Source organism: Arachis duranensis, chromosome 2, assembly GCF_000817695.3.
Source record: "Arachis duranensis cultivar V14167 chromosome 2, aradu.V14167.gnm2.J7QH, whole genome shotgun sequence".
Lineage (NCBI taxonomy): Eukaryota > Viridiplantae > Streptophyta > Magnoliopsida > Fabales > Fabaceae > Arachis > Arachis duranensis.
This window is the reverse complement of record NC_029773.3, coordinates 90,839,494-90,859,448: the sequence shown is the minus strand read 5'-3', so window position 1 is coordinate 90,859,448 and position 19,955 is coordinate 90,839,494. Positions and strand designations below refer to the sequence as shown.

Sequence of the window (19,955 nt, the reverse complement as noted above, 5' to 3'; positions counted from 1 at the left end):
GAAGATATGTTGCTAAATTAGTATAATTATATATTATTTATTTAGCAGTAATTATAATATAATTATATTAAAGATCTTTTTTATAAAATAATTTAGAAAAATTATTTGATATACGTGAATCGGATAACAAATATTTTTTTTTATTGTTATTACTATTATTGATATTATTATTATCATTAAAATTATTAAAAGTATTTTTAATTGATAATTGATAAGTAGTTTAATAGTGCATTAAATATTGATTTGATATAATTATAATGAAGATATGTTGCTAAATTAGTATAATTATATATTATTCATTTAGTATTAATTACAATATAATTACAATAAAATAATTTAGAATAGAAAAAAATTTTTATTCGTTTTGGAGGGAAAACGGAGGCATGAGAGATCGACACGTCACCTTTAGTAGCTGAGGGAAAACCCAGTTTTAGTATATTAAGTAGATTTAATTTTTTTAATTTAGAAAATCGCAAATCCAATCCAAACCGCTTGAAATTAGATCGGATCGGATTGGATTCTTATTAAAAAAATTTAATCCAAACCATACCACAAGTAAAATTAATGTTCGGATTAGATGAATTTTTTTAATCAAAACCGATCTAAGTCGCCCTGTTAACACCCCTATTTCTGGGTATAATGAAAATGTAATAGTTTATGAAATTAAAAATATGAATGCAATGAAAATATATTTTTTGTTAATTAATTTTGTCTAATGAATATTATTTTTTTTGCTGTTTAATATGTATGAAAAATATGATACAGATGAAAAAAAATCACAACAAATTATGCATTGAATTATGGACAGAGGTATATAGAAAGTATTTTTGCATTATATATTCAAAGTCATCTAGATAATCACAAAATAAATGGTCGACCAACTCATATTAGTAATCCACTTATATAAGAAGACAACATAAAAAATGATCTATATCATAAACAAATTAAAACAATGTCACATCACATATCATAATATAATCTAAAAATCTTACACAGCAACATCACATATAAAAAAGAAACCTTAGATAGTTTGAAGCCTCAATCAAGTAAATGTGAGGTCTATATGTTCAGATGGCTGAGTTGTTGTCCTTCTAATTCTTTACTTGAATCTTTCACTCCTTTTCACACCAAATTTTTTTGTCTTAGACAAAGACTGAGATGCTAGTACAACTGGAATAGATGGCTGAAATGGTATTATAGTGATAGGAACTGAGTGAGATGATGTTATAGGAGTGTTCGGTGGCTGATAAAGTGGGCCAGTGATGAGAACTGACTGAGATGGTTATGCAATGGTGTTTGATGGCTGAAATGGTGATACAGAAGTATTCGGTGGCTAAAATGGTAATGCAGTGATGAAAGATGGCTGAGATAGTGGTACAATGATATTTGATAGTTGAGATGGTAATACAGTGGTGATCCACAATAATATTCATAAGTTAGAAATGTTTATACAAGTTATTTACACCCTCAAATAAACATGATACGGTTCTGCTACGTTACCAACAACATATTTGCCAACTTCTGCCAACTCTTATTTATAATTGTGTTTTATGAAAGTGTGTTTGTGGATGTGTCTAATAAAAATATCTTTTTTATAACTGTGTTTAATAGAAGTGTCTTTATAGATATATTTTCTGGATGTGTCTCTTTATATATGTATTTAAAATATATTAATTATTAGACACATCTACGAACACACTTCCATGAAACACAAATATAAATAAGAGTTGGCAGAAATTGACGGATAATATGTTGGTACCCTATACTTTTCCAACATGATATTATATTATTATCAATATATATTAATACACTACCTATCTACATAGTTGAATGATGAGAGCATGAAGATGGGATAGATGGTTATGGATGATAACATTCAATCATATACCTTTTGTTTCTGTCATTTTGTCATTAATCCGATTAATTAGGGACAACTTGAATCTTGCATTTCGGATCCACCTATCAGGAAGATGAGCAGAATTCCCAGCATCCAAATAAATTGACAAACATTCACATTCTTTTTCCTCATTCTCAAATGGATATAAAACTATCCTCCTAAACATGATTTAAAAAAAAAAGTATAATTAAAGAATTCTAAAATTAAAGTAGGATTAAATTCAATTGCAAGCAGTCAAGCACCGTACCATGGATAAGAGCCAGTGAGCAAAGTCTGAGTTCAGTTCAGAGAAGTTGTTGATGCCCATATGAACTTCACAATTGTTTCCACAGTTACTTTTTGATATTCCATTTCTAGATCAAGAAAACACTTAGGTTGAGAATTATACACACGGCGTTATCTTGATTTATTTATGTGATTGGAACAAGAAACTACTAACATGAAAGTTGAAAATAAACTTCTTTTGTTTTTTTCAATTTTTTTTCTTGTTATAAACATCCTTGTTAGCTAACTCTTTTTTCAATACAAAACTTTTCTTGTTACTTTAATTAATGGCTCAATTCCTTTTAGATAAGAAAAATATTAGATTACCAATATACTTTATTATTTTTAGTCAGTAATTAATTAATAATATTTGATAATTTATCCAAATTGGTTTCTAAATAATTCTAAAGTAGACGATTTGGTTTCTAATAAAATTTAATTATATAGTTGATCTTCAACCTTTTCTAATGTTAGACGAATTGGTCTTTTTGACACCATTCCGTTTAGTACTGACAAAACAATCTGATGTATCGTCAATAGGTAATTTTGTTAGTCTCACATAAAAAAAATAAGGAAGAGTGAGGATTTTATAATACGAGAGACCCATTAACTTGATACTCTAAAGTTTTGAATTGGATGTGGTGTCTTCTTATCTTATATTCTTTCATTTGATTCCTCCCCGAGTCTTTCCCAGTGGTCGAGAACTCTCTACGGTTAGCCTAACAAGTGGTATCAGAGCCAATGATTAACCGATTTAGTTTTAAGGAGTATTTAAGATGAAGTATCGAAAGTGGATAGCGTATCCCGCAGTGTTTTGCGGCAATATAAACATAAACAATGCAAATATAATCGCAACAATACAAATATATCTTTCTATAATTGACAAAAGCAGAATACTAGACAATAGAATTATTATAAAATCCTAGAGACATCAGTGTTCTGAATTTTGTTTACAGAATGATAGAAATTTAACTAATAAGATCTTTATATATAATCTTAATCTTAATTGGGTTTAGGTATTAAACTACTCTTCTACATTAGCCCATGACAACAATAAAGAAGTTTTGTGGGCAGTTTAATATTAGGGTATTCCATATCCTAGTTGATCATCCAAATCTATTTCTAGAAAACCTTCTTCATCCATTGCCAATTCTTTCTTTGTTGTTTCAATAACAACATCTATATCAATTGTCTCTGCTTTCAGGGTCTTAACTTTTTCTTCCAAATCAACCACATTAGCCTTAAGCTTTTCCACCTTGGCTGCATTCTCAAAATAGCCCAAAGCAGATTTAACATGTGGCTCCAACCAACTCAAATCATCAAATCTAATCTCAGCTTCATCCCATAAATCTTGTAACTCCATACAAGCATCATCACATTTCATGTCCTTCACTTTCTTAGTCTTTAGAAAATGCAAGAGTTTCCCTAATGTTGTGAATGAAAGTTGATTGAACCTTTGGCTCCGTTTTCTCTTTCTATGGCTTTCAATAAGAGAAGGGTACTTTGAACATGATTTCTCTAGTAGTTGAACATAGTCTTTCTCTATTTTGCATAATCCCATGAAATCCAAAAATAAAGCTGTGGACTTCATAACTGAACATGGGTGATTTTGATCATGATCAAGTCCTAAACCATTGACAGAAATCTCAGCAACAACAATTACCGTGTCGTTTAACAGAAGCCCGTTTTTGCTGTTAAAAAGTAGCTCTGAATGTACTTTGAAGGAAACAGCTTCAACTCCTTTGTTGAGCCGATGAATATTGATATTCTCCCTCTCTGGCAAAATCACAAATCATAGGTCAAAATAAAGTTTCATAAGAAAAAATGCCGTTAGATGATTTATGAAAAGGAAAAAGGAATAATAATTATATAAATGTGACATGTAATGAATATAGTATATCCATCAAAGAATATAATGAAACCTTTTATTATCGTGGATTTGCCTTGAAGCTGATCAACTAAAGAGAGCTTGAAGTTAAGAGATCTCCATCCAACAATGTCCACACCATACAATCGATCTACCAATAAGCCTCGGAAAATATTGTTGGTGACACTTGGAAGTATAGCTATCTGCCTAAAAGAATCCAAAGGTAACAGAATTTATATAACTAAGTAAACATGCAAAATCACTCATATTCGTTCGTCCATTATTAAATTGTAAGCAGTTAAAGTTTTCAACTTTGTAATATTTTTGACAAATCCAAAACATTAGAAACAAAATGAAATGAAATAAAAAGTTAAAAGTAATATTTTGAAAGAATGAGAAATGGTTAGAAGAAAAAGGTATCGTTGTAAGTACACATACCAGGAATAGGGGCCGACGAAGAAGGTGTGGGAGTAGTAGTGATTGAAGAACTTACTAGAGAAGTTGTTAATGGTCCATGTGAACTTGCCACTTGTTAAAGTTAAAACCTTTTTTTCTTGTTGCTCCTTTTCCATTCTCCTTCCACCCGCCAAGTATTAGTGAAACCCCAAAGGCCCAAAGTATTCAACACAATGCTCAGGGAAAGTATTAATATAGACAAATTTCTACTTATATATCAGCAAATATTTCAAGAAAAAATAGAAATAAGATATATAAAAAAAAAAACTTACCAACAATCTCCTCTTTTTCTTCTTCTTCTTCACCTTGGTGGGTTCTGCTTCAGAAAGCTCAAGCTTGCCGAACAATGTGCGTGTCTTTTGAATTCTGAAATGAAGATTGAAGTGGGATGGGAGTCTAAGGAGTCTCATCTTCCATAATCTCGGTGTGACACGTGGCCAACCATGCAAAGATCACACGGTGCGTCTTGACCACCAGAAATCGGATTGTACAATTTCCATTTCCTCCAAGACACGCCACCGTATGCTTGTATTACTTTTTTTTTTTAGTTATTTTTTCAAATATTATACTTTTATACACATTTATTTTCTTAGGTACGGAGGAACTATGTTTCTTAATTAATTCTATGTTTCTTAATTAATTCTCATGTTCAATAGAAACAGTGGATGAAAAATGTGATATAAAGCATGTATTATAACATTATAATATTAGAGTATAATGAGGGTTAATTAATAACAAGATATATTATACTATCCTACAGTATTTCACATGCTGGTTCGTCATTGATATCTCTAATTAGTAATTACAAAACCTGGCCTTCTCCCTCTTTCACTAAAATCCTCAGCAACAATTATGCACGTGTAACATAAGAAACACTTAACTAGAAATTGATTAATGAAACTGTTAGTTTAATGAAACCAATACAAAGTTATCATAAGTTAATGCCATTAAAAAAAATTAATTAATTAAAGAAGATAATTTTGAATGACATAACATCAGAAGAAACTATCAAATAGCAATGCAAGTTTGGTTTAATTTCATTAGAAAACATACATTAGAAGCTGGAAATTAATGACAATGTTAACATTTCCTATTCAACCAAGAAAAAAGTCCATCATTTATTTGTATCATCTTATATATTATAGATAGGGTATTCCATGACTTAATTCGTCATTCAAATCTTTCTTCACAAAGCCTTTTTCAGCAATTGCCAATTCCATTTTTGCCCCTTCAAGATCATCCTTTGCAGCAGCCACATTTGCTTTCAAGCTCTCAACCCTATCCTCAAGATCAACAACAGAACCCTTCAGCTTTGTCACCATCTCTTCTTTCACCTTATAAACTTTTATACGCAGTGCAGATTTAACATGAGGCTCAAGCCATGTCAAATCATCAAATCTAACTATCTCAACTTCATCCCATAAATCTTGAAGCTCTTTACAAGCAGCATCATCATTCATCATATCCTTAACTTTCTTAGTCTTGAGAAAATGAAGTACTCTTCCTAAAGCTGTGAATCCTAGTTCAATGAACCTTTGGCTCCTATTTCTTTTTAGAAGGCCTTCAATAAGTGAAGGATGCTTTGAACATGCTTTCTCTAGCAATTCAACATAATCTTTTTCAATTTTTGCTACACCCTTGAAATCTATTAACTCTCTACCAATTGAGGCATTGTTGTTGAGAGAAACTTCGGCAACAATGATGCATGTGTCGTTTACAAGAAACCCATTTTTGGAGTCACGAAATTTGTCTATGTCCATTAATATCTCCAATAAAATACAACCACATTCAACAGTGTGTTTGTGGAAACCCTCATACAAACTATCTGGAAAAATAACAAAACAAATTAAAGGTAAGAAGTTCTTTTGAATAGAATTATTATTACCACGCAAGGTGTAATGTAAATGGAATGATGATGGTGGGAAAACGGAAATTAAATATTTGATAATAAAAAAGAATTAGTCAAAAAATAGCAAGAATTTTTTTTTATTTAACGTTGATTAATTATTATAACAATTAATTGTTTTAATAATTGATAAATATTAAATAAAAAAAGTTTTAACTTTTCTTTTGTTTTCCTAATATTATCATACGAAAAATGGAATATGTCAGGTGCTATATATTACATATGGATTTTGTTTAGGTGACACTTTTAGTATTTATAATGAAAAAAGAATAGTAAGATCGTGGTCCGAGTATCAATATTTGATCCATGCATGATTCTACAATAATAATCCTAGAGAAAAGAATAAGCTGAATTTTTTTAAAGTTAATTAGACAGCTGAACAATAATTCTAAGGAAGTCTAGATCACAAATAATATGAAATTAATCTTTTATATGACCCTTAATAATATTATTAATACATAAAGAATCTACATAGTTAAATGAAGATGGAATGAAAATGGGATGGGTGGTTAATATAATGGATGATAATATTCGTTATACCTGTTATTGTCATTTTGTCATCAACCTGATTAATCAAAAACAACTTTAAACTTGCATATCGGTTCCAGTAATCAGGAAGATTAGCAGAATGGCCAGCATCCAAACAAATTTCCAAATTGCATTCGTCTTCATCCTCGTCATTTTCTCCTTCTGGATAAAAAACTAATATCCTCCTAAACAAGATAAAAAAATAAAAGTAATTGAGAAAAATTAAAATAACCCGAAAATTAAAGTAGGAGCTAATTCAATGATGGAAAGCAACGTACGAACCATGGATGAGAGCCAGCGAAGAATGTGTCAGATTTGAGCATCTTGCAGTTGAATTCAGAGAAGTTATTGATGGTCCAAGTGAACTTCACAATTGTTTCCACCGTTGCTTTTTGATCCTCCATTTCATTAAATCAAGTAAGTAAAGATACTGAGACAATATATATGATGTGAGTGTAAAACTTGAAACTTGATCTATTTATGTGAGTGGAACAGGCTAAGCTGAGTAACATAAACTTGAAACGTAAAGTTTTTAATTTTTACGATTTAGGAAAGTGACATGTGATAAAGTTATCAATTAAAAATTTTTTTATAAAAAATAATGTAAAATTCAAATTTTTAATATATTTATTAAGATAAATTATTTAAAAGTTTTTATTATTAGCTAACTTATTAATTTGTGCTTTTAGGATACATGTTAATTAAACCCTAATTTTTAGTAGCTAAACTCTTTATTCGATGCAAAACTTTTCTTGTTCCTTTAAATTAATGGCGCAATGCCTTTGAGATAAGAGTAAAGCTAGGGAACCAAGCCAAAACCTAGCCAAAAACCTTTGGATGAATTCAAAATCTCTACGAGTTAATATATATGGATGTTTCTTCTACTAAGTATCAGAATGTTTCTTTTTCATACTAAATGGATGTTCTTTTATATATTTCATATTAAATAAATATTTTTTTGGTGCTAGACCTGTGTAGAAGCCCCACCTCTGAGAAGGCTACGCTGGTGGCTACTGCACCCAACACACAGCAAGAGGGTCTTGACCAGCTGGAGGACCATGTGCTGCACAATCTTGATTGGGACTCCATCATGAAAGACCTTGGATTCCACGAAGACTCAACCCACCCTTGTTCAAGACCACCCTCCCTAATGTCCCTGACTTCTCTACTTCCTTCGATCCACACTTCAAATTTTCAGACATCCAAACCATATCCTACAGCGATGAATTGCATCACCAAGGGGAAGAGAAACCTTGAATCGGGCTTCACTAAAAAGAAGCTGAATTTTGAATCGGGCTTGATGAGATGTTCCGTGATTCCAGGAGTGGATTTTGGGTTGTTGCAACTTGTTAGTGAAGGGGTGATTTCAAAACTGATAGGTAATTAATAACAAATATTAAAAATTAAATAAAATTAAATTAATTAAGCATAATGTGGTTTTGTTTATTTTTTGGCTGATCCCCTTTTGGTTCCACATATTTTTCCTTGAGATAAACCATTATTAATAGCCACTCCCGCTGATTGTTTCGAAGTACTTGATTATAGTTTTTTTTTTTTAAATATTATTTTCAATTTTTCATTGCATCGCATTTAATTTACTGCCTTAAAAATTAATTAAATTTAACTTAACTTAATTTTACTATAAATAAAGATTTGTATTCTTAAATTAATTAATTAACTTAGTTTTACTGCCTTAAACCCTTCTTAAGAACAATAAAAGTCTGATTATTATTTGGGAATAAAAAAAAGACACACATGCATGAAATGACCTTTTTGTTTTATAATAAATTGAAAATTTGTAATCAATAAAAGTGGCTAATAATTAAGTAGAGTAATTTTCTCGGTTCAAAACTTAAATCTTAATCATCGTCCATGCATTGGAAACTACACTATAGCATTACTTGTGAATTGTGATTAATTAATTATTGATCTATACATATTCCTACCCAATCAGTCATTGAACATTGGAAATATATAGGTCAATAATCCTGAATTGGGTCAAATTCAAAGTTTAAAGTTTGAACTCTATACTAGCTAGCTACTTCAATATAACAACATAATAATTAATAATTACAATTATTGAAAGAGATTAGAAGTTTTTTCCCGTCACACTTCAAAAGTAAGGATAGTAAGTAATAACGAAAAAGATCATTATATAAAGAGATTAGAACGTTTTTCGAAGAGGCTATGACTTATGAACGTCGTGATACCATTCTGACGTGATAATTTCTACCTTTATTATTAGATGGTTTATCAAAAGTATTAATAAATCATAAAAAAAAACATAGATAGACAATAAAAATATTAAACAATATAAACAATAGATATATCAAATATTTAATTTACTAAAAATATTCATTAAGTGTGCAAATAGTTATTCTAATATTAAGATTTAAGAGGTAATTTAGAGTGGAGTATTTTTTTACTAAGTCAATTCTAAAATTCATTGTTTACATTATTTAAAAAGTTATTATATAACTAACAAACCCAAAAAAAGATTCACTGTGATTTGGAATGAATTCAATTTAATAATAAATTTTTTTTCAAAGATAATAGTTTAAAGCATAAAGACGTAAAGGTAAATTGGAGTCTCTCAAAAAAGATATGAATAAAAGATAAACACCAACAAAAAAAAGTTAAAATTAGACAAGAGACCTAATTCTTCTCGATTAGAGAAGTTCAATAAATTTAATTGTTAACAAAAGTTTGTATTTTTTTAATTCGTTTCTTCCCAATATGACACTACTTTATTAGTTAACAAAAAATCATTACTAAAAATCTCGAGTTAAAAAATAATATAAACGATTGTTCAAAAAAAATTAAACTCGATCGAATAGTCAATCTCGCTTGGGAACTAATTTTGACGGTAGCTAGCTAACTAATTCAGAGGTCATAGCCAAAAAGTTAAAAAATACACCACTAGAAAAAAAAAACCTCTCATTATTCGAATTTTAAAATTAAAAATAAAAAATTATATTTTAATAGTTGACTTTAAATTGACTATATCCTAATTGATTTTTTAGATTTAATTTTAATAAAAAATTAAAAAAAAGTTAAGTCAATTACAACTTTAAAAATTATTTTGAGCCCAACTATAAATCTTGGGGCTAAATTGAAGATAAACTCAAAAATTGAAAAGACAAAAACAATGAACCTATAGAGGTCAAAAATTGAAAAGATAAAAAACCATGAAACCTATAGAATGTGGTACATAAGTAAGAAATTAAAGAATAAATGAAAAATATAGTTCGGAAAGACAAAATCACAATAAGAAAACGATGAAATTAAATAGCAAATCGTTTAATTTCATTAGAAGAACATACATTAGAAGCTAGAAATAACAATGTTGTAATTTCATTTCAACCAACATAGTAAGCCAAAAAATCAAGCCTATAATTTATATCATAAATTACAGATAGGATATTCCATGAGCTAATGCATCATTCAAATCTCTCTTATCGAAGTCTTTTTCAGCAATTTTCAATTCCCTTTTTGCGCTCTTAACCCTGTCTTCAAGATCAACCACATTTCCTTTCAGCTTTGTCACCATCTGTTCTTTCACCATATAAACTTTCATACTCAGTGCAGATTTAACATGAGGCTCCAGCCATGTCAAATCATCAAATCTAACTGTCTCAACTTCATCCCATAAACCTTGAAGCTCTTTACAAGCAGCATCATCATTCAACATATCCTTAACTTTCTTAGTCTTGAGAAAATGAAGCACTCTTCCTAAAGCTGTGAATCCCTGTTCAATGAATCTTTGACTCCTATTTCTTTTTAGAAGGCTTTCAATAAGTGAAGGGTGCTTTAAACATGCTTTCTCTAGCAATTCAACGTAATCTTTTTCAATTTTTGCTACACCCTTGAAATCTATTAACTCTTTAATACATGAGGCATTGGTGTTGAGAGAAACTTCGGCAACAATTATGCATGTATCGTTTACAAGAAACCCACTTTTGCGGTCACAAAATTCGTCTGTGTCCATTAATATCATCGGTAAACGACGTTCGTGGAAATCCTCAAACAAACTATCTGGAAAAATGACAAAACAATTTTAAGGTAGGAAATCCTTTTGAATGGAATTATTATTAATTACCACGCCAAGGTGGAATGTAAATGGAATGATGTCAAAAATGGTATATAAGGTGCTATTATATATGGATTTGTTTAGTCAAATGTGAATTAGGAAAACATAAAAAATAAAACTGCTAACAAGGAATGCTAGGAGGCCAGTAACTTTTGTGATATGTAGCCATCAAATAGCGGATCACTTTTTTTTGTTGGTTACATGATGGCTAGAATTTAACAAAGTTACTGGTCCATAGACCTTTCCTATTTTAAATTATCTTAATAGTTTGTCTATCTATAAAAAATTTTAGTGGGTAAAGACATCTTTAAAGATTATAAAATTTATATAATTATTATTTTAACATATGATAATAACAGTGAATATAAAATTATCATGAAAATATAAGTTAAATAATATATATAATGACCATTGTATTAAAGCCACTAAAAATGAATTTTGCCGCAATGTGATAGTCGGAAGACCAATATTTGATCCATGCATGATTCCACAACAATAATCCTAGAGTAAAGAATAACCGGAATTTTTTCTAAGTTATTATTTACACGGCTGCTGAAACATAATACTAAGGAAGTCAAGATAAAAAAAATATATAAAATTAATCATTTTTTTTTTAATCTATAACATTAGCTTAAATTTTTTATTTTATGTAATTAATTTGTTGAAAAAAAGTCTACATAGTAAAATAATGATGGAATAAAAATGGGATATATAGGTGGTTAATTATATTTGGATGATAATATTCGTTATACCTGTTTTTGTCATTTTGTCATCAGCCTGATTAATCAAAGACAACTTTAAACTTGCATATTGGTTCCAGTTAGTATTAGAATTCCCAACAAGCAAACAAATTTCAACGACATCATCATCATAGTCGTCTGGACAAAAATCTATCCTCCTAAACAAGATAAAAAAATAAAAGCAATTGAGAAAAATTAAAATAACCCCAAAATTAAAGTAGGAACTAATTCAATATTTGCAAGCAACGTACCAGGTATGAGAGCCAGCGAAGAATGTCTCAGACTCGGAGTGAATATCCTGATATCTCTGAGCAAGGAAGTTGTTGATGGTCCAAGTGAACTTCACAATTGTTTCCACCATTCCTTTTTGATCCTCCATTTCCATTTCCATTTCCACAATTGTAAGTAAAGATACTGAGACAATTTGAGCCTAAATATACTTGAAACTTGATCTATTTATGTGAGTGGAACAGGCTAAGCTGCGTAACTTGAAACTTGAAACGTAACGGTTTTCACTCTTTTTCAATACAAAACTTTTCTTGTTCCTTTCAATTAATGGCTCAATGCCTTTTAGATAAACCATTATTATTAGAGATCAATAATAGTCATTTCCGTTGATTTTTTAAAAGTACTTGTCAATTAATTATAGTTTTTTTTATATTATTTCTAATTTTTCGTTGCATCTCATTTAATTTGCCTCTAAAAATTAATTTAACTTAATTTTACTATAAAGATTTGTATTCTTAAATTAATTAATTAACTTAATTTTACGGTCTTAAACCCTTTATAAAAACAATAAAAGTTTGATTATTATTATTATTATTATTTGGGAATAAAAAAGGCACACATGCATGCATGAGTACATGAAGAAATGACCTTTTTGTTTTATAATAAATTGAAAATTTGTAATCAATAGAAGTGGTTAATAATTAAGTAGAGTAATTTTCTTGTGGTTCAAAATTGAGATCTTAATCATCCTCCATGCATTGGAAACTAACTACAGCACTACTTGTGAATTGTGATTAATTAATTATTAATCTATACAAATTCCTATCCAACCAGCAGTCATTGAACATTGGAAATATATAGGTCAAATGTATTGGAAGAATAATCCAGAAATAGGTCAAATTCAATGTTTAAAGTTTGAACTCAATACTAGCTAGCTACTTCAATATAACAACATATTAATTAATAATAACAATTGAAAGGGAATAAAGAAATTAAACCCCATGTTATTATAGTTGTGAATTTCGAAGAGGCTATGACTTATGAACGTCTTTAATACCATTTTGGCACAAGTTTGCGACATGCGAGAAATTCACTGTGATTTCGAATGCATTCAATTCAATACATTGAAATTCCAATTATTTTTTTTCAAAGATAATAGAGTGGTATTATTACAATTTGACAAAAAAAAAAATTTTTCTAAAGATAGGAGACTCGAACCCGCAACCTTTTAATTGAATATAAAAAGACTATGTCATTTGAGCTATTATTCATTGGCAAATAGTTTAATACATAAAGATGTAAAGGTAAATTGGGTCTCTACTAAAAAGATATGAATAAAAGACACACACCAACAAAAAAGATAAAATTAGACGAAAGACCTAATTCTTCTAAATTAATTAGCAAAGTTCAATAAATTTAATTGTTAACAAAAGTTTGTATTTTTTAATTCATTTCTTCCCAATATGACACCCTACTTAATTAGATTATTAACAAAAACTCATTATTTAAGAAACTCAAGATAAAAAAAAATATAAACCAATGTCAAAAAAAAAATTTGATCAAAACAGTCCATCCTACTAAGAAACCAACTAGAAAGCTAACACAGAATTAACTAGTTAAAAAATAAGTCTATTATAAAAAAAAAACAACCCTCTTTATTCTAATTTTTTAAATTTTAAAATTAAGAATAAAACTATTTTTAACTAATTGATTTTAAATTGGCTATATATCCTAATTAGTTTTTTAGACTTTTATTATAGTAAGAAAATTTTAAAAAAAGTGATTCAATTATAATTTTAAAAATTATTGAGTTTAATTTTAAATTTTGGGGACAGAATTGTAATTTAACTCAACAGAAATGAAAAAAAATAATAAAACCTATAGAAAGTCAAAAATGGAAAAGAAAAAAATAATGGAACCTATAGAAGGTCGTTCATAAGGTAGGGACATTAAAAAATAAATGAATAATATAATTCAGAAAGACAAAATCACAATAAGGAAATTAAAGGATGAAATAGCAAGTTGTTTAATTTCATTAGAAGAACATACATTAGAAGCTAGAAATAGCAATGTTCTAATTTCGTTTCAACCAAGATAGTAAGCCAAAAAAGTCCATAATTTGTGTCATACATTACAGATAGGATATTCCATGAGCTAATGCATCATTCAAATCTCTCTTATCAAAGTCTTTTTCAGCAATTTCCAATTCCCTTTTTGCCCTCTTAACCCTATCTTCAAGATCCACCACATTTCCCTTCAGCTTTGTCACTACCTCTTCTCTCTGAATATAATCTTTCATACTCAGTGCTGATCTAACATGAGGCTCAAGCCATGTCAAATCATCAAATCCAACTCTCTCAACTTCATCCCATAAATCCTGAAGCTCTTTACGAGCAGCATCGTCATTCATCATATCCTTCATTTTCTTAGTCTTGAGAAAATACAGAACTCTTCCCAAAGCTGTGAATCCACGTTCAATGAACCTTTGGCTACTCCTTATAAGGCTTTCAATAATAGAAGGGTGCTTTGAACATGCTTTATCGAGCAATTCAAGATGAACCTTTTTTATTTTCCCTCCATCATTTAAATCTATTAACCTGCTGCCAAGCGAGCTATTGTTGTTAATCACAGAAACTTTGGCAACAATGATGCAGGAGTCGTTAACAAGAAACCCATTTTTGGAGTCAAGAAATTTGTCTACTAAAATGGACATCAACTTAAATAATTTTTTATATTATCCTATCATTTTAATTTAGATATTTAAATAGATCTTATTATTTTATTTTATACTAAAATTAATATTTACTTACTAAAATAAAAATAACATATAAAAATAGACAAAATATATTTTTAAATAAAAATAAAAAATATAAATTTTAGATATATATATTTATATATGTAAAAAAATATTTAATCAAATATGTTACATTTTTTAAGTATTAACATAAGAATGTTACTTTAGTATTTTTTACATTGTATTTTTATTCTAGTACTCTCAATAATCTTATTCTTAATATTAATTTAGAATCCAAGTTTTTTATTTTATTATTATCTATAATTAATTTTTTATTTAATTTATCTTTTTTAATAGAATTATAATTTATATTACAAAAAATTACATTAAAACATAGTATACGAGAACTACAATTATAAAAGAAAGTACTAAAAATAATAAAAAATTAAATATTTACTTTGTAGTGATTGAAACAAATCTAAAATTTCTTGATGATCTTTTTATATAGTATATTTTTAGTATTTTTGTTAGTATGTTATAATTTTTTACTATTATTATTATTTACAGTTAATTTTTTATTTAATTTACTTTACCTAATAGAATCAATAAATCATATTATAAAAAGATAATAACAAATATAATATACAAAAATCACAATTATAAAAGTGTATAATATCAAACAAACAGTTGAAAAAAATAAAAATAATAAATAATAAAAAAATAGAACTCATATAAATAGAAATAACAATGTTTCTATAAATAATACAATAACATACGCAAAGGATAAAATTGGTAAAAGTTAAATAAATGATTAGTATCCAAAACTAAAAACCCGTTAAAAAAACGCAGAAGCTAATAGTTGCTTCTTGTAAACGTAATTTTAGTAATAAAATCACTTTTGCGTTTATAAAAAAAATTGTCAAATCAAAAGTTGAAGCTTTCAAAAAGTCTAAAGGTGCTTTTTCCTTTCAACGGTTTTCAAACACACCCGTATAGGAGCTGCTTCAATGCAACGACATATAATAATTAATAACAACAATTGAAAGAGTCTAGAAAATTTTTCTCTTGCCACTTCAAAATAAAGTAAGAATAGTAATATTTTTATATGAAAAAGTTTATATTGGCTCCCTATTGAGATTCTTTTTATATATAGTGGCCTAGTGTGTATAAATTAATGAAAATAATGTGATCAAAAGTGAAAAAAGATGCGGCCAATTGTTTACTATGACAGGAAAAAATAAGGGACATAAAATAGTGGAGGACATGGGAATTTGGTAGAAAAAGTGAGTAAAAAAAGAGTAATGGTATATATAGTCAGTATAATTTATTATTTTTACTCACAATTAATTAATACCAACCTGATAATAATGTGTTCGTTTATTGCTTATAAAATTGTCATTGATATTTGATAATCAAGCTAGTAAAAACTTCTACCTTTATTATTAGATAGTTCAACAGAGAAAGGTGAAAATGTGATATAAAAGATATATAAATAATAAATTAATAGTTAACAAGAAGATATGTTATGCTATTAGAGTATTTCACATGCTAGCTCATCATTCAAATCTCTACCTACAAAGCCTTCTTCCTCTTTCACTAATTCACTTCTTGCTTTTTCAAGATCTCTCTCTGCAACAATCATTTTTTCTTTGAGGCTCTTCACCTCACCCTCTAGAGCAACTACATTATCCTTAAGCCTTTTCACCTTCATCCCTCTCTCCATATGATTCTTCATACCCAATGCAGATTCAACATGTTCCTTCAACCAACTCAAATCATCAAACTTAACTATCTCAAGTTCCTCCCACAAATCTTCAAGCTCTTTACAAGCATCATCGTTCATCATGTCCTTCACTTTCTTAGTCTTAAGAAATTGCAACACTTTCCCTAATGTTGTGAACGACCATTCATTGAACTTTTGACTCATGTTCCTCTTTCTATGGCTTTCAACAAGATTTGGACGCCTTGAACATACTTTTTCCAACAATTGAACAAACTCTTTCTCTATTCTGCATAGACCCTTGAAATCCACTAACACAGTATCCTTAGGAGAGTCATCATCATCATCTTCTTCTTCATCATCATCTTCATCATCATCATCATCATTAGTATCTGTATTTTCATCATGATGTTGGTAGTCATCATCATTAGTATCTGTATTTTGATCATCATATCCAAAAACCTCAGCAACAATTGTGCATGTGTTATCCACAAGAAACCCATTGTTAGGACTTAGAAATTCATCTGAAGATATAAACGATTTGTAACCAAATTTAACATTCTCTGAGCTGAACAAGTGCTTGTTCTCTGCCAAAATAAAATCATACATTAAAAGTAGTAAAAATAATGGTATAAAATATATTCATACTTATATAAAATAATGACAATAAATTTGGAGAAAATTAAATTAAATTCTATAAACGCACGGTGTCTAATATATGAATCCTCTGGTAAATGCTAGTATTTGCAAATTAAATCATTTAAAAATATAACTATTTATGCTTCAAATGAAAACCCTATATTCATAAGAATAGTACACATAATTGAAGCTGAACAGCAACATGATACCACAGATTTCAAGCAATTGAAAGTGAAGATGAAGAAAAAATTAAAAATCAATAATTTTTAGTATATTTGGCTATTATTTAATCAACATAAATATTAAATTATTTTTAACAAATAAATTTTAATAATTTATACGTATAAATTCTAAAAAAATATAGCTATAAACAATATCAAATTATATGTGCAAAATTTTGATAAATATAAATATAAACTACATCTCTTTTATGTAAAAAAAAAAATAATAATTACTTAGCATTGCTAAAAAAAGATTAAGAAAGATACTTGTCCTAGTTTTGGTCTTTTTGCGACAGAATTCATTAATTAGAGACAACTTGAAGCAAGCAGATCTGGTTTTGGCATTAGCAATGTCCACAGCATCCAAATAAATTGACAAGCCTTTTCCGGTGTTGGCAGCTTTTGGGGTTATCATAATCCGCCTACAATAATCAGATTTAGAGGAATCATTAAAAATTTGAAAGTGCATGCATGCATATAAATTGAAATAATATATTATATATACCATGGATAGGACCCAGTGAAGAAGGTTTCGGAGTGGAGCTCCCTGCATTCTACTAACTCGTAGAAATTTTCTATGGTCCAAGTGAACTTCACAATTGTTTCAACCCGAAAGTAAACCTCCATTTCTAGAACCTAACTGTATTTCTCATTTGCTGATTCAGTAACTTAAAGCGACAAGGTAGGACTTCGGTCTTATAAACATGCTTAATTACCCAAATCGTTATCTATTATGTGTCTTTAAGGCACAGGTTAAATGTATAAATTATTTTTTTTAAAGTAATTTTTTATATTTATTAAATAAAAATATTTAAATTTTTTTATTAATAATAATAATACATATTAGTTAAATTCTTTAAAATATTAAGTTTTTAATATTTATTTTTGTCTGATATTATTGTCTTTTTTTTAATTTGATCTATTTAATAGAAATAACTGTTTTAAAAATTTTAAAATTTTTTAAAGATTGATTTATATATCACTTTTAAAATCAGATTAGAGAAAGACAAATTGTCTAATAAAAATTAATATTAAGATTTATTTTATGTATTTTAAAATATAAGAGATCAAAATGTCTAATTTTATAAATTTTAAAGGTGGATTTAAATAATTACTCTTTATTTAAAGTATCTGTCAATTAATAATCCATTTTTTAAAAATAATAGTAAACAGAAATCATTATTTTCATTATTGCATAAGTTAATTCACAGCCTTGAAAACAATAAATTTAATTGACGGTTAACTTTATTATAAAGATTTATAGATTTATATATATTCTTTAACTAATTAATTTATTGAGAATATGACACTTGTTAAAAATTGTTCTGAAGTGATCTGAAACTGGATGATTAAGTTAAAATAGAAGGCTCAAATGATGTAGGATAGTGGTATCCGACTTGTTCATATTGGGAAGTCGCCATTCGAGTTGTACGAATGTATTTGAATAGGTAGGGGATAGTATTTATAAAACACTTTGATGTTTAAGTCAGCAAAGAGTTAAACAGATTTTAAGTGTATTGGAATTTAAGTTTATCTAATGGTATCAGTGTATTTATAGAGAAAGAATCAATAACCACCACTAAAATAATACCACTTCTGATAATGGATAACCATTCTTTTATTTTAGAGATATTAGAATCTCTCTTATTAAAGTGGATAAAAAATTTAGAGAGACAGATACTTACTTAGATAAATGCTAACTGTTTATTGATATTGACTCCAATTTCTTAGTGAAGGTGGAATAGTCAATAAAAACTATTCTTCTAGATTGAGTCTTTTAATTTAATTAATTGGATCTGCTTATGTTTTAGAGTAGGTACAACAAAAACAATAAAAATCTGATTATTATTTGAGAATGAAAAGGCACACATGATGATGAACTTGGTTTGATCGTAAATTGAAAATTTGTAATCAATGAAAACGGCCAATAATTAAGTAGAGTAGTTTTTTCGTAGTTCAAAATTAAACTGAGATTTTCATCGTCCATGCATTTAACGCTACACTACGTCACTACACGCATGTGAATTGTGATTAATTATTAATTATTAATTATTAATCTCCACCTATACATATTCCTACCCTCATTGAACATTGGAAATACATAGGCCAATGTATTGAAAGAATAATCCAGAATTGGGGTAAAATTCAAAGTTTAAAGTTTGAACTCTATGAAGAGATAAATTAAATGGGGATGAATGATATTTTATATAGTAAAATTGAGTAGAAGTGATGAGTAGTAAAAAAAGAGAATCAGATTGGCAATACATCTTAATTACACCTGTTAAAAATAAAAACATTAACATACATCAGAGAAAATAGAGAGTAAAAGATTTAAATCTAAAAATCAATTTAAATTTTATGATAATCAAATCTTAAAATTTTTTCTCTTATTATTAGTTTATTACATCCACAAATATATTATTTTTATTTTAAATTAAAATTTTAAATTCTTATATCATTAACCCTAAAAAATATTTTTAAATTATCACAACATATTTTATAAAAAAAAAATCTAAAACCTCAAATTCGTTAGTCTCAATTTATTAAAAATTAAAAATATAAAAAAGTTTGTTGATTTATTACTTATAAAATAAAAAATAAAAAATAAATAATAACCAATCAATTTCAATTCGTGGATTATAAATATTATATATTTAAAGTTATA

The 19,955-nt window shown here is 28.0% G+C and overlaps 5 protein-coding genes across 5 annotated transcripts in view; all 5 read right to left on the bottom strand.

Moving 5' to 3' along the window:
- The window catches only part of LOC107476015 (uncharacterized), a 15,225-nt gene extending 10,526 nt beyond the window's left edge, over positions 1-4,699 (bottom strand). The window contains exons 1-3 of the mRNA XM_052256827.1: positions 4,467-4,699; positions 4,084-4,235; positions 3,616-3,937 (exon numbers count right to left, since the gene is read on the bottom strand). Coding sequence (XP_052112787.1) covers positions 3,616-3,937; positions 4,084-4,235; positions 4,467-4,600 — 608 coding nt within the window. The 5' untranslated portion in view covers positions 4,601-4,699. The remainder of the gene's footprint in view (positions 1-3,615; positions 3,938-4,083; positions 4,236-4,466) is intronic.
- Positions 4,700-5,623: 924 nt separating this feature from the next.
- On the bottom strand, positions 5,624-7,322 carry LOC107476096 (MATH domain and coiled-coil domain-containing protein At3g58360-like). Its single transcript, XM_016095843.1, has 3 exons — positions 7,201-7,322; positions 6,931-7,103; positions 5,624-6,309 (listed from the first exon to the last, which is right to left on the bottom strand). Exons 1-3 carry the CDS (start codon positions 7,320-7,322, stop codon positions 5,624-5,626), a joined length of 981 nt encoding a protein of 326 aa, XP_015951329.1.
- A 3,005-nt stretch (positions 7,323-10,327) lies between these two features.
- LOC107476095 (uncharacterized) lies at positions 10,328-12,139 on the bottom strand. Its single transcript, XM_016095841.1, has 3 exons — positions 12,000-12,139; positions 11,761-11,906; positions 10,328-10,953 (listed from the first exon to the last, which is right to left on the bottom strand). Exons 1-3 carry the CDS (start codon positions 12,137-12,139, stop codon positions 10,328-10,330), a joined length of 912 nt encoding a protein of 303 aa, XP_015951327.1.
- A 1,968-nt stretch (positions 12,140-14,107) lies between these two features.
- LOC107476094 (uncharacterized) lies at positions 14,108-14,689 on the bottom strand. Its single transcript, XM_016095840.1, has one exon. It carries the CDS (start codon positions 14,687-14,689, stop codon positions 14,108-14,110), a length of 582 nt encoding a protein of 193 aa, XP_015951326.1.
- Positions 14,690-16,241: 1,552 nt separating this feature from the next.
- Positions 16,242-17,917, bottom strand: LOC107476093 (uncharacterized). The gene is made up of 4 exons (XM_016095839.1): positions 17,796-17,917; positions 17,558-17,712; positions 16,893-17,017; positions 16,242-16,730 (listed from the first exon to the last, which is right to left on the bottom strand). Exons 1-4 carry the CDS (start codon positions 17,915-17,917, stop codon positions 16,242-16,244), a joined length of 891 nt encoding a protein of 296 aa, XP_015951325.1.
- Positions 17,918-19,955: the final 2,038 nt, after the last annotated feature.

What these genes read in the sequence shown, in the direction of transcription:
- LOC107476096 (XM_016095843.1), bottom strand. Translation starts at nt 7,322, where the DNA reads ATGGAGGATCAAAAAGCAACGGTGGAAACAATTGTGAAGTTCACTTGG. An exon ending in TTCGCTGGCTCTCATCCATG is followed by an intron (nt 7,104 to 7,200) that starts GTTCGTACGTTG and finishes TATCTTGTTTAG; the next exon opens with GAGGATATTAGTTTTTTATC. An exon ending in TGACAAAATGACAATAACAG is followed by an intron (nt 6,310 to 6,930) that starts GTATAACGAATA and finishes TTATTTTTCCAG; the next exon opens with ATAGTTTGTATGAGGGTTTC.
- LOC107476095 (XM_016095841.1), bottom strand. Translation starts at nt 12,139, where the DNA reads ATGGAAATGGAAATGGAGGATCAAAAAGGAATGGTGGAAACAATTGTG. An exon ending in TTCGCTGGCTCTCATACCTG is followed by an intron (nt 11,907 to 11,999) that starts GTACGTTGCTTG and finishes TATCTTGTTTAG; the next exon opens with GAGGATAGATTTTTGTCCAG. An exon ending in TGACAAAATGACAAAAACAG is followed by an intron (nt 10,954 to 11,760) that starts GTATAACGAATA and finishes TCATTTTTCCAG; the next exon opens with ATAGTTTGTTTGAGGATTTC.
- LOC107476094 (XM_016095840.1), bottom strand. Translation starts at nt 14,689, where the DNA reads ATGTCCATTTTAGTAGACAAATTTCTTGACTCCAAAAATGGGTTTCTT.
- LOC107476093 (XM_016095839.1), bottom strand. Translation starts at nt 17,917, where the DNA reads ATGGAGGTTTACTTTCGGGTTGAAACAATTGTGAAGTTCACTTGGACC. An exon ending in TTCACTGGGTCCTATCCATG is followed by an intron (nt 17,713 to 17,795) that starts GTATATATAATA and finishes TGATTATTGTAG; the next exon opens with GCGGATTATGATAACCCCAA. An exon ending in AAAGACCAAAACTAGGACAA is followed by an intron (nt 17,018 to 17,557) that starts GTATCTTTCTTA and finishes TTATTTTGGCAG; the next exon opens with AGAACAAGCACTTGTTCAGC.